This window comes from Amphimedon queenslandica, unplaced genomic scaffold (assembly GCF_000090795.2).
Source record: "Amphimedon queenslandica unplaced genomic scaffold, v1.1 AMPQUscaffold_13522, whole genome shotgun sequence".
NCBI lineage: Eukaryota > Metazoa > Porifera > Demospongiae > Haplosclerida > Niphatidae > Amphimedon > Amphimedon queenslandica.
The window spans coordinates 392,381-405,718 of NW_003546242.1; the positions used below are offsets into that span (position 1 = coordinate 392,381).

At 33.6% G+C, this 13,338-nt stretch overlaps 1 protein-coding gene and 1 long non-coding RNA gene across 3 annotated transcripts; both read left to right on the top strand.

The window, feature by feature from the left end:
- The first annotated feature begins 19 nt into the window (after positions 1–19).
- On the top strand, positions 20–2,281 carry LOC109580454 (uncharacterized). 2 transcript variants are annotated; one of them, XR_002184248.1, is made up of 3 exons: positions 20–430; positions 767–917; positions 1,843–2,044. It is a non-coding gene; the product is annotated as an uncharacterized LOC109580454 (long non-coding RNA). The 2 variants fall into 2 exon arrangements; XR_002184250.1 differs by lacking the exon at positions 20–430 and adding an exon at positions 2,053–2,281 and having other exon boundaries at positions 681–917; positions 1,843–1,956.
- A 5,283-nt stretch (positions 2,282–7,564) lies between these two features.
- LOC100635467 (uncharacterized) lies at positions 7,565–13,323 on the top strand. Its single transcript, XM_011405125.2, has 20 exons — positions 7,565–8,126; positions 8,192–8,805; positions 9,011–9,158; positions 9,210–9,321; positions 9,398–9,549; positions 9,606–9,729; positions 9,802–9,944; positions 10,147–10,240; positions 10,591–10,830; positions 10,883–11,041; positions 11,085–11,250; positions 11,301–11,402; positions 11,458–11,552; positions 11,606–11,662; positions 11,701–11,846; positions 11,899–12,040; positions 12,095–12,229; positions 12,382–12,516; positions 12,584–12,873; positions 12,939–13,323. The coding sequence occupies exons 1-20, from the start codon at positions 7,624–7,626 to the stop codon at positions 13,216–13,218; spliced, it is 3,837 nt and encodes a 1,278-aa protein (XP_011403427.2). The 5' UTR covers positions 7,565–7,623; the 3' UTR covers positions 13,219–13,323.
- Positions 13,324–13,338: the final 15 nt, after the last annotated feature.

Consider the following 13,338-nt stretch of genomic DNA (forward strand, 5'->3'; position numbering starts at 1 on the left):
TATATGTCTTTCCTTTCTTTTTGTTTATTTCCTTTCTCTTTCCTGTTCCACTCTTACCCTTCCTCTACTCTTTTACCTTATTACTTATTAAAGGCTGCTCTCTTGCAGTCCTTCAGCACTTTCTCAACCTTTTTGTTTCTTATCGGTTAATGTTTATTCTTGTATATTTTGTATGTGCTGTGAAGTTGTTTAATAATAATAATAATAATAATAATAATAACATGTGTTTCTTCAGAATTTTTCCTGCTATGCCTAGCGATTTTTTTGAATGGAAAAATCATGGTGAGTTTGCCGCTTTCAAAGCAAGTAATCAAGTGAGCCCTTATGTTCTGTTGCTTATGTCATATTTGTAGTGGTTGTATCCATAAGCCAGAGATTCTGAACTCTCCAAGTTGCTATTCTGATGGTATAAACGTTAGGTTTTTTTCAGGTTTGGAATTTTCCTTATTAATAATGCATCATTTGGTATGTGCATATGCATTTAATTTTTGTAAAATAATACATTTGTGCTTCTACTATTTTACAAACTTTTATTTATAGTGTATATGTACATAACACTCCAATTTTTTCATTGATGAACGAATAATAGTCCCATTTTGTCCTTTTTTTATTTTTATGCTTGCAAAATTCCAGTACTCATTTTGTTTTAATTTCTAATTTTTACTTCCTTTAATTACGCTCACATCTCTTACCACTATGAAATTTTTTGCTAAAGACCAGTACAGGGATTTGTCCCATCTGATGATTTCTCTGTTTTTTTGATTAGGTTATTTTGAACACACTGATTGTGAAAACTTCTTTGTTGCTATTAAAGAGCCACACTGCTGTTTGTTTACTTATAAGAAAAATTTGTCGCCAAAAAGGTAAAGCAAACTGAGATAGGGGAGTCTTTCATTTTCTTTGGAGTTGGAATTAAGGTACATGTATGTTGGTACCCTTAATTTTGGGTTTGTAATTGTTTCCTTAGTTAGTGGCAACTATGAGTGTGCTTTTTAATTTAATTGGCAACTTTTTTTTTCAACTACGTATTTTGCTCACATTTTGCTCACACTGTGTATCCAAGACAATTTCAATGAAAGAGTGACTTTGCTCCTGATTAACACCTTCTTCTTTGCTATTTCCATTATCACTTGACCCTGCTGTGTGCTACACATTAGTGGTTTGTCAAGCTCACTAAAAAGGGCTTCATCTGTATTTCTTGTTGAGGTACATGCAGTTGTAGATGGATGTACTCATTACTTCTTAGTAGTTAATTAAGGCATCTGGAATGTCACCAGTATTTGGTGAAGCTTTTATTACTGTTAGCTAGAAAATTTGGTGGAGTAAAACTTTGGCAAATTGAGGTCCATTCGCCAAATTTTTAGTCTTCAATTTGATAAGACTCCATAGAAGCATACTCAGAGTTAAAACTTCGCCAAAATTCTAACCTCCAAACCTCTTTTAGAGTCAATTCGCCAAATTTTAGCACTCCAAATTTTCTAAATGTTTAACTGCATCAAAATTTTACTTAGTATTTCCAGAAGTTTTAAAAAAAATGTGCAGGTGGACTGAACTAGCAATTAAAAAAGGTTCCCTGACGTTTAGCAATATTGGTGGCTTGTAGCCTACTTTTGAGCTTGACCCCATGTGTATAATATCTTGTACCCAGAGTAAGGAATGAAGATTTGTAGCTAGCTAATTTTTGATCAGCGGTGTGTGCAGTGATTTCCCTTAATTAAGGGATAATGGGTCACTGGTAGTGATGTTATTCTCATGGTCTTTAACAAAAGAGTGTCACAGAATTTATGATTGATTGTTGTGATGCCTCTTTTTTAGTTTATTTTTAACGTACTTCCGTCTTAGGCATAACTCTTGATGTGTAAAATTGTTATCAGTTCCCATATACATAAGGCAACATGGAGACAGAGCTTCTTTGAGTTGCTGCACAGCATATAGATGTGTACATGTCCATCATAGGTCAGCCCATTTATGAATAGACATTAAGGCATTTGATGATGCTTCTTTTGAAATTCGTTTGCCTCTTTTAATAAAATTTCAAACATTTCCCTATAGGTGCAATTTGAACTCTAGTCACTTTCACAAATATGTTTAAGAGATTGCCTGGATTCAGTTCTGTGCAAAAAACACCAATGACTTGCTATCTGTGTAAAAATGACTTGCTATAGTGACTTTCAAATTATGCTAAACTTCTTTTTGTCATCAGAAGATTCTGGTGTAATGATTGTTTTCTTATAATCAAGGATGCTTAATTTTCATTCAAATATCTTGTATGAAAATATCATATATTGGTTTGTTTGTCCCCTACTGGAGATGGATATGTATTCTCAATCACATAAATAGCAAAACTAAAATGTAACCACTGCCTGAGTTAAACTTGTGTACCTCCACCATCTTCATTATTGGGTTGTCTAGAGTAATGTTTGTGTCCTTGTACAGGTCTCAAAGCAATTTTTATATCATAGATAATACCAAATACAGAGCTATTGATGCTTGGTCCTGGAAGTGATATGCTGTGACGTTTTTGCACTACTCATGTAGAAGCATGGCTCAATTGATTGAAGCTGATAGTGAAGAAAAGCTGGTTGATTATATGGCCCTAACACCCTTATTAGAGCTAAAAATCAATATCCAAGTGATGATCTATTATTACAAAAAGAAGGCCAGGATTGTACTAAAGATTATGTTCTTCATCCACTTATAAACCAAGAGATTTATTTTTATTATGAGTCTTTTCACAAATTTTAACTTTGAAACTTTGAAACGATGAAAACATTGAAAACATATGTCTGCATTATGTATATAACTACACCTACATCATATTACTAAAGTAGCCATTACTTTTAAGCCTTGCTTAAGAAAAATAAATAATACATGCTGTATCTAAGTGTTCCTGTATTTATATGTACACGTAGCACCCAAAAATATGGCAGCAGAAGTATAAACAAAAACTAGTAAAAGATCATTATCTCTGTCAGACTCTGTGATTACTTGGCAAATCTGTACACAACTAGTTTCAGTCCATGTAATACCACATAGGCTATTATAATCATAATCCTAACTATGTTTGAGAGAGTGTAGGAAAGGTGGTTACAAACAAAACTGAATGTCTGTTTTAATGATGATTAAATATATCTTATAGCATACAACTGATTACCTGTTTCAAGCAACACAGCAACTATAGCAATGATGTAACCTTCACCAAGTGCCATGAATAGAGCATGCTACCTGTGACGTTTAGGTAAACTTCAAAAAGCCAATTGGTTACAGACTAGTCTGGTCACGTGTGACCAGACTAGTTACGGACTTAAATGTGAACAATTCCTAAGAGGTTTTTGTAAATAGAGCTAGTTATGGCATAATGCAGGGGGAACTTTAAGAGCCCAGGCTAGACTCCTTTAAAGTTAGTTCAAAAAAGTAATAGAAACATCTTCATTGCTTGTTCTTTGATCAGCACACACTCTCAGCATATCAACATCATTTTCTGAAACATACTTTCAGTGAATCTATAAAAGCTGATAACTATTGACCTTTTTTGCTGGAATGCAATTTACTGTCAGTATACTATGGTAATGGAATGTGGTGATAACAGTCACCTTAGCAAATTATTACCTGGCATGCATTGTAATGACATCACAAGATAGCTGACAGAGCAGAGATAAAGCAGTAATGATGAAGTCAATTGCAGCTTTATTCCTTCTTTTTATTATAACGCAGTTGATTGAAAGGCCCCATGCTTCAGTTCTTACTACTATAACAGTAAGTCAGTTTGGTCGTGATACGCCTTCGTGTCTCACTAATCAAGAAAAGCCATGTCACAGTTTAAATTATACTCTAATGCAACTTGAGGAAACTCGGCCTACACAAGCTGTTATTATAATTGTCACTTATTCTCACTCAATTAGTCCAGTGAATGTGACTTACAGCTCTGATCTCAACATTTCTATTATTGCTGCAGGTCCTATGGTAATACATTGTACTCATGGTGGCTATATTCACATTAATACTTTGCCTAACTTACATGAGGCAAATGTATCAGTTTCTATTGATGGGTTGCAATTTAACGATTGTAGAGGTCATTTGTTTGAGGAAAGAAAAGTTTATGGCTTCCATCTATTAAACATTGACATTTTTTCTATGAAGAATTGCATCATTAGCAATTCTGGTGATTTGTTGTTTGAAGGAACGAGACAGGTTTACATTGGATCTAGTCAATTTGTGGCAAATAAATTCTTTTATGGGCAGATCTCATTGGTACAACAGTTGGGCGTGAATGAATCTCGTCTGCCAACTATATCATCGTCATACATAATTGAAGATAGTTTTTTCATTGATAATGTTGGACAGTACCAGTCAGAAAGTACACCATCCGCTACACTAGCATACTACATTCAGCCAGTCAACTTAAACTTCACTGTATTTGGAGTTGTTAGAAGGTGTGTCTTTAGTAATAACAGTATTAATACTGACATTGGAATTTCGTTTAAGACTATAGCTGAAATTGCAATTATGATGCCATTTTGTAAGGCCAAGCATGTTTCTTTTAGTTTTGAACAAAACACATTTACAAATTCTCATGGTAACTATGGAAGGATTATATGGGCTGGGTTGTACTCACCAGATGTAGATGAGTTTCAAATCTATTCAGACAGCAATGTTTTCAAAGACAATGATGTTTCGAATTCTGGTCAATTGATAGCTCTGTACTTTTCAGATTTGACTGAAACAAGTGTCAATGCCGTCATTAAGAACAACACTATGATGTCCAATGTAGGCAATGCAATTAACATACAGCATTTTAATGTGACTAGATCAGGGATCATACATATTACTGACAGCCTTTTCAAGAATAATAGGGGAGGAGCAATAATTCTTAAACGAGATTTTTGTCCATATGAAATGTTTTCCATTGTCAATATCACAAATATTACGGTTGCTAATAATAGTATGTCAAGTTTATTGAATGATGGAGTAGTTTCTATCACAAATGAAACCATATTTCTGAGTGATTCGAATTTTATCAATAACACTGGTACTGCAATGTACATTCATGATACAATACTGTATTTATCGGGCCAGCTAGCTTTTATTCACAATGTGGGGCGCAATGGAGGAGGAGTAGTTGTATCAACTGCCACTACCGTTAAAGTTTATTCACTGACAAGTGTGAATTTCTTGGACAATGTTGCATTGTATGGTGGAGCAATTTACATTGGTATCACTGAAGAAGTTAGCTTTGGTGATTGGTGCTTTATTGAAGACAGTGATTGTAATTTGAATGTTCATATGAGTGGAAACAAAGCAAGTAGTAGTGGACCTAACATATTTTTTAGCGATCCAAATACAGTTGATAACAGTTGCTGGAATTCTTATCTTTACAGGTGCTTTAATATCTCAGATCAATACAACTCTCAATTGGGTTTTGGATCATCTGTATCTTCTATAACAGCCATATCTAGTAATACTAACATAAAAGATACAATGAAACTCTTCCCTGGACAAAATATTGTGATCAATGCTAGCCTCTATGGGGCATTTGGCCAGCAAACATCTTGTATTGCAACTGTATACCTTGGTTGCAATGACCAGATCATTACTTGTCAGGGGAGCAATAATGGCCTCCTTCAATTACAAGGAACAACAGAGATAACACTATCCTATAAAGTGTTCACATCAGATTTAAAACTGTTAGCATCAGATATAGATGATTTTGATCAATACTCTTCGCCTACACTCCGTTTTAAGTGTCGTTACACAAACGAAGAATGGCTGTATTTAAAAATTGTTTCATGTCCTCTTGGTTTTTTATACAACCAGTCAGCTTTGTCCTGTCAATGTGCATGGAGCGATCACAGTGGCTACATATGCTCACTAGCTGCAGGTCATGTGTGTGTTATCAAAGGCTACTGGTATGGGACACTTAACAAAGATGGCCAAGATTTTTTTGCAATGGCAAAGTGTGAGTATATGAATTGTAGAGTTGATAAAGATGCATGTCCTACGGGCATAGGAGCTGACCAGGGTACATCAATGTACTCCATCTTACCTGCCAAGCAAGATGATCAGTGTGATAATTATCATGGGGGCATTCTTTGTACCAGATGCAATATTGAAGCTACAATGTCGTTTCAAGGGGTACAATGTGTCCCTTTAAGCAAATGTAGACCTTGGCAACCTTATGTCATTTTAGTACTTGTAATTCTCTTTCAACTCCTACTCTCTTTTTTGATTATAATAATTATTAGTACGACTTTCTCCTTTGGATTGGGTTACCTCTATGGCCCATTATTCTATATTGCTGTCATCAGTAGACTCTCATTTGGATATTACGAAGAATTTTATATGTTGAAAATCATTACGTCTTTCTACACATCTGTTTTTCTTTTAAATATGGAGATATTTGGTGAGATACCTTGGTGCTTCTTCTCCTCTTTATCTTTATTAGAAAACTATGCCTTTCATTATTTAGGGTCACTCATTGTTGGAATTGTCCTATTAATATCTGTAATTGTCGCTAGAAAGTATCCTCGAATCCATAGAAAGATCACAACATCTCCTGTTCATTCTATCTGCATCTTCTTGCTACTATCTTTTTGGTCTTTGTCAGATACTAGTATTCGTATTCTTAAATTTAAAAGATTCACTTCTGGCTCTCTTACAACAGTACGTGTGACAATTGACCCAGAAATAGTTTTCTTTACTGGTGCACACATACCACTGGCTCTAATTGCAATTGGTATTCTACTCATTATAGTACTTCCATTTGTGCTGGTACTTTTATTTTCGCCATGTCTGGCCATGAAAGTAAATTTGTTTCGTATTAAACCACTTCTTGACCAGTTTCAGGCATGTTGTCGAGATAAGTATCGCTGGTACCCTGGTCTTTATATGATTATCTGGATGCTCATCCTTACTTTTGATTACTTCACTATTGCTATTCAATTGCTGTTAGTGCTTATTACTGGAATTCATTTTCTTTTGCAATCTTACCAAAACAAATGGCTCAATGCTCTTGACATGCTTCTTTTGTGTGATCTTATTCTTCTGGCATCATTCGTCAATGAAAAGAATAATCCCACGTATATTTACACTCATGATGAATGGATTGCTACAATAGTTGTGGTTGCCACATACATACTTACCATTATACCATTACTGGTCTTTTTGCTTGGGGCCATATGCATAATTCTTTATCGCTTTAACATAATCAATTTTCTGAAAATGAGAAAATTAGTTCACAAAACTTCAGTTCCTTTTTCTCCTCAACCCATTAATAGCAGCCTAGTGGAGCCAGAGGAAACCACTAGTAACCAGTTAAAGAAGCAGGTATTGGAGCTACACGAGAGTACACATGAGTATCGAGAACCATTACTGGCTTTACTTTCTGATGACGAGCAGGTTTTACCGCAGCAGTATGGATCTCATACTAATAAATAGATGTAGTTATTGTTAGTGTTTAATTTTAGTTTCTGTTTTTGTACTTGTCATGTACATGTTGTTATTGTTATCATGATACTACAGCTATTACTGTGATTGACCTTTTAGACTATGATAACATTGTGATGCCCTTTTTTGGTGAAACTAATTTAACACATCATCACTATAGTTGTGGCCTGCCAGTCTGTTATGGAGAAGTGCTGTCTTCTTTTTTTCCTTCTATTGACTGTCTCTACAGGCCTTGCTTTTCCCAGAGAAGATAATTGTGATGTACAAATATATGTATCTGATTCATCTACAGTAAAAGAATGTCAGCTCACAGAACTCTCAGCCCTTGATGACATGTATTATGAATGTAGCTCCCTTGAAGATGCCTTGAGTCTTACAAGTCAAAATATAACTAGTGATAACTGTACCAAGATACTATTAAGAGGAGGGACATATATAGTTAGGTACATCTACTCTTTTAATCAGAGTGTAGTACTGCTATGTCAATCCCAAGATGTAGCAAAAGTGATATTTAACGTTAGCAGTGTCATCATAAGCTCTTTGAAGCGGTTTCAGCCACTTTATGTCCTCCAGTTTAATGATGCAGAATATGTTAACATTAGAGGAATTGATTTTGATGGATCTCCTGGTATTATTGGAATCCGAAGAGTAGCTAGCATCAGAATTGAAGACAGTAGTTTCAGGTAACCCTAATAGAATTATTGCAGAAGTAATTTTGATTTATATTTATCTAAACATTTTTATATAGTTATTTTGTTGAGGGAGCTATTGACATTCTCAACTCCTTTGAAATTATGATAATCAGCTGTAGTTTTAACAATTGTGGTCCGGTAACCGACACTTTAAAAAATCAGTTTTACAGTATTCATTCAGGAGGTCTATCAATCACTATAGACTCACTAAGTGAAAGAAATGGTGTAGAACCAATCATAAACATAACTGAATCTACTTTCTACAATAACTCTGCGCTACCAACGCCAGAACTTTCTCGGTCTACAAATGATATTTTTACTAAAAACATTTTCACTGGGAGAGGTGGTGGATTGGGTATTACTTTAAATTCTCCTAATAAAAGTGTGAAAGCCTACATAACTGATTGTACATTTAAAAAAAATAGAGCATTGGTTTGGGCAGGTGGCTTATATATTGTTTTTGGTCCTATGTCAAATCACACTGTAATTGTAGAAGGAAGCTATTTTATTGAAAATGACAGTGAATATGGAGCTGGTGGATTGTTCTCATCAACTGTTGATAGCACCACTAATATTGCTTTTTCGTCAATTTATGTCAAAAAGTCCAGCTTTATTGCCAACACTGCATTTCAAGGTGGTGCTACTGTGAATCCTTCTCCTGGTAGACCAGGTACATTTGCTGTGGTTTATGTCATAACCAATAATTATATTGTTGTGGTATGAGCAATTATAATAACATATGCATGGCATATGTTATCAAAGTCAAGCACCCAATTCCCTTCATTTTAATCAGTGTGATCACTGTAATGTAATTTTCAGTTTTTACATGTAATTATTGTGTACTAATATTGATAAGTGCTCATGAATTGCATTAGGTTTTTCTAGTGCCCAGACGTTTACTTTTGCCAGATTTGAGAATTGTAATTTCACCAGAAATAAAGCAGTCCATATTAGTGCAATAGCCCTTGTCACTCTTGACACATTTAGCTCTCAACGCAGATCTCCAGTAGAAATTGTAAACTGGTAAGTAGAAGTTAAAGTAATCTCCAGGATATTTTATATGTTTTGTGCTAGCACCTTTTCTAGTAACGAGGCTGTAGACTCTCCAGCTCTCTCTGCTTTATATGTACCAGTGACATTTGATGGAATGATAGTATTTGACAGTAACATCGGAGGAGCAATTGAAGTAATATCAATTTAATGACTATAATTTTTGTCTATACTTACATTTTAAAGTCAGTATCTAATAATGTTATTTATAGGTAGTTCATGCCATTGCATTTGTAAAAGGTTGTCTTAAAATATTTAATACTACTACAGTTGGCACTAATGGAGGTGCTTTTCAATTAAATTCATTTGGGCAGATAATGCTACATAAAGGAGCAGAAATTGTTTTTGACAACAATACTGGAAGGTTACTATAATCACTGTTGATATTAAAACTATAAATTTTGTATTCTATTTCTATAGCTTGGGAGCTGCTTTGATATCAGGAACTCAACGTTTGTTAACTGCATTCACTCAACTACTTTATAATCCATTGTGTTTCTTACTTTACGAAGACATAAGAATTACACCAAATCAATGGAAAGATGTAAAATAATTTAATTGTGTATATTATTCACAATGAAATATACATGCATACTGGCATTTAATTTGAGTTTAGGTCAAAATGACTTTTTCTGGTAACAAGGCAATTGTTGGTGCAGCTGCTTACACTGAGTTGCTGTACCCATGCTCTTGGAGTCAGTTGAAAGATCCCTTTTTTAAGAGTGAAGAAGTTTTGAAATGGAATTTCATTAATTATGGGTAACTTTTTATGCAATTTATTAATTATGACAAAAAGATTGTGACTGTTTAGCTAATGAGCTTGATAGTATTGTTATAAGTTTTGTTTTTAAAAATTTATTGGACCCTTTCAATATAATTTTTTAATATTTTGTCACAAGTACATGTAATAATACACTTTGCTGGTAGTGTATTGCGGCTATAATGTATTCATTATTAATAGAGTAAATACTAACACATTTCATGATACAAACAAAACCAATCCTCAGTGGTATGTGCAGACATCAGCTGTTGGAATTGACAGCTTGGAAAACATTGTGAGTTAAATTAGTGATAATTTTTCATTAAACATGCAGCTTATACTTGTGGTATACAGATACATTATACTTTTTATTTACCATCGTACTTAACTATCCATGCATGGGTCTAACAATGACCATAATTACCAATCTATTAATACATACAGGTACATTGTAGCTATGGATATGTTAATGACGCATAGAAAATTTTACCCAAAATTTCTATTACCAATAGGTGTAATTTTAATAATTGTATCTAACTATATTAAATTAAATGAAACTTGAAACTAGTGGCAGTATAACTTAATTGGCAAAAATTGCATAATTTTTTAACACATAATGACATACATGCATGTATGCTATAATAGGTCACTACTTATCCTGGGGAAATGTTTCAGTTGAATCTATCAGTTGTAGATGAACTTAATGAACCTGTTGCTGCTCCTCTCAGAGTACTAGAATCGTCTCAAAGAAATGATGTCTTAATGCAACCAGCTGTATCATTTTATACAAATGAGTCAGAGCTGCCAATAAAACAAGTGATACTTCACACAGGAGCTAATACTAATGGGATGTATGATCTGACCATATATAATGTCTTTAATTTAGTATGTACAAAGTAATCATTCATTCTCTCATAGTAATTTTGTTTACATGTAGGAAGCAACAACAGTTTCTAATTTTTCCATCAAGTTGAGAGACTGTCCACCTGGTTTCATTCTTACATCTTTTGAAAGCAACGCAGAATTTATGAAATGCACTTGTAACTTTGATAATCAAGATATCATTACTTGTAGCAATAAAGGACCGATGTTCCAAGTAAAGCAAAATTGCATTAAATGAATTCATTGCTTTCAAAAAGGATTCCTATTGGGCAACTACTGATAGCAACAACAATGATGGATTGGCATTATATCATTGCCCTACTCAATACTGCCGCTGTTTTACAACTAGAGATTTGCCCACAGAATGTATTTATACCTTCAACTTGGAGACTCCAGACTCTCAATGTAACTGTAATAGAAAAGGTAAGCTATGAAATTGCAATAAACACAATTACATGTATATTATATTTTAGGTGTATTATGTGGTGAATGCCGCAATGGCAAAGGAGTTAGTGCTCTTTTGAATAAATGTACCACTTGCCATGATGCATTTAGTTTACTAATAGTAACATTAGGTAAATATACAATAATAATCTTAATTATTTTTACAGTGATGTCGTTTTATTCTAGTGCTGATTGATATTTGCATCATAATAGTCGTATTAAGATTCTACTTAAGCATAAATTATCCTTCATTATTATTCCCATGTGTATTCTATATTCAAGTTAGCCACTACTCAAAAATGATACATTGATATTATACTACTTGCACATGCAGTTTCTTCCTTATGGTGTAGAAGTATTTCAGAATGAATTTGCAAACATCAAGCCTTATGTAAGTTATTCTTTTTTTATTTATTAATTTTTTTGTAGCTTCAGTATGTGGGAAGTGCCATTGGACTTTACTTTCCCTACGACTTTTGTTTGTATTCAAATGCAAGTCCTGTAGCTACACATGCATTTAAGTTAATACCTATAGCTCTTGCACTGGTAATAACACCAATAATACTGGCAGTTATGTAAGTTTCAGATAAATGGTCACAATTACGTAATTTATAACTTTATTATTAGCTGGAAATTTTTACGTTTAAAGGCCTATGGTAACTGGACTTCTGTGTGGCTGCTACTTGTTGTTCTTTATCCTCAAGCAGTTCACACTTCTCTTGTTGCTTTAAATTGCCCTAGAATATCAGTTAATGGAACAACAGAATCTGTTAGCAATTTTTCTTATTATATTACTTAATTTGTTTCTTCTTTTTTATTTTAGAGATGGTTTATAGATGGTAGTATTTTATGCTTCAGAAATGAACATGCTCTGTTAGGCATTTTCTCAATATTAATTCTTTTTATTTGTGTTGCTGCCATACCAGTTACTCTTTTACTTTCAATAAAAAAGTTTGAGGTACAGTAGATCTACTTATCGGTATTAATAATTACATTACATGATGTTTGAATCAAAGTAGCTACAAGTATAATTAAATTTAAAAAAGATCTTTGTTATTAAAATGTATATAGATCTAGTCTATATTAATTATTTTAATCTATTTCATACAGAATATAAGATGGTTGCATAGGCTTCAATCTGGATTACATGTTTGGTTTAAAAAGGAGTACAAGTGGTGGTATTGTATTGAGCTAGTAAGGAGATTCTTATTATTGCTGATGGTTGTGCCTTTTCCTGGTAATCAGGTCAGTGTTTTATGGCATGATAATTCATTAATTGCAAATGCATACACATTTTATTTGTTATTCATAGTATCCAGTCTTCATTACTTACTGCATTACAATGGGACTATTCCTTTATCTTCAACCATATGCCATGCCTGCAGCAAACTGGCTAGAATTTATATTTTCCATTGTCACTTTTTTGATTTATGTGCTCCTAATTCCAAGACTTCCAATTTATTTTAAAGAAACTACATACGTAACGGAATATGGAAGATGCAGTGAGGAGATACAAAGATACTCTGCTGTCAGTGTTCTTGGGGGAGTGCTATACTACAGTGTTTTACTGGTGTCATCTATTTCACTAATTATGTGGGGCAGGTAAATAAGAAAGATCAAGTAGAGTGAATATTAATGCTAGATATTCTTACACTTTTTATTATTAGCATGATCATATTGCCTAAAATGAAGAAAAAGTTCCTAACAAAGACAAAAAGCAAAAGAATTTCATCTGACATAAGGCCTCATGCAGTAAGTGAAGCTACAGAAGTTGAATCCAAAGCAACAACCTACCTACGAATGACTAACCATGGAATTTGGAAATTCCACGGACGAGCTAGTGAGCGCAGTAATGTCAGCAATAGTACAAAAAGTTGTCATGGTAACACCAATACAGAAAAACTTAGTGATGTACATGTACAAGAAAAATCAACAGAATTAGTCTAAAACTATACTTATATTACAAGTGTGCATATTTTTATGTTAAAATCCATGTTGTGGTCAAAATTTTTTAGTATTTTAAGTTTGAAATGAATTAGCTTAGAACATTAAGTATTCCATTGTTTG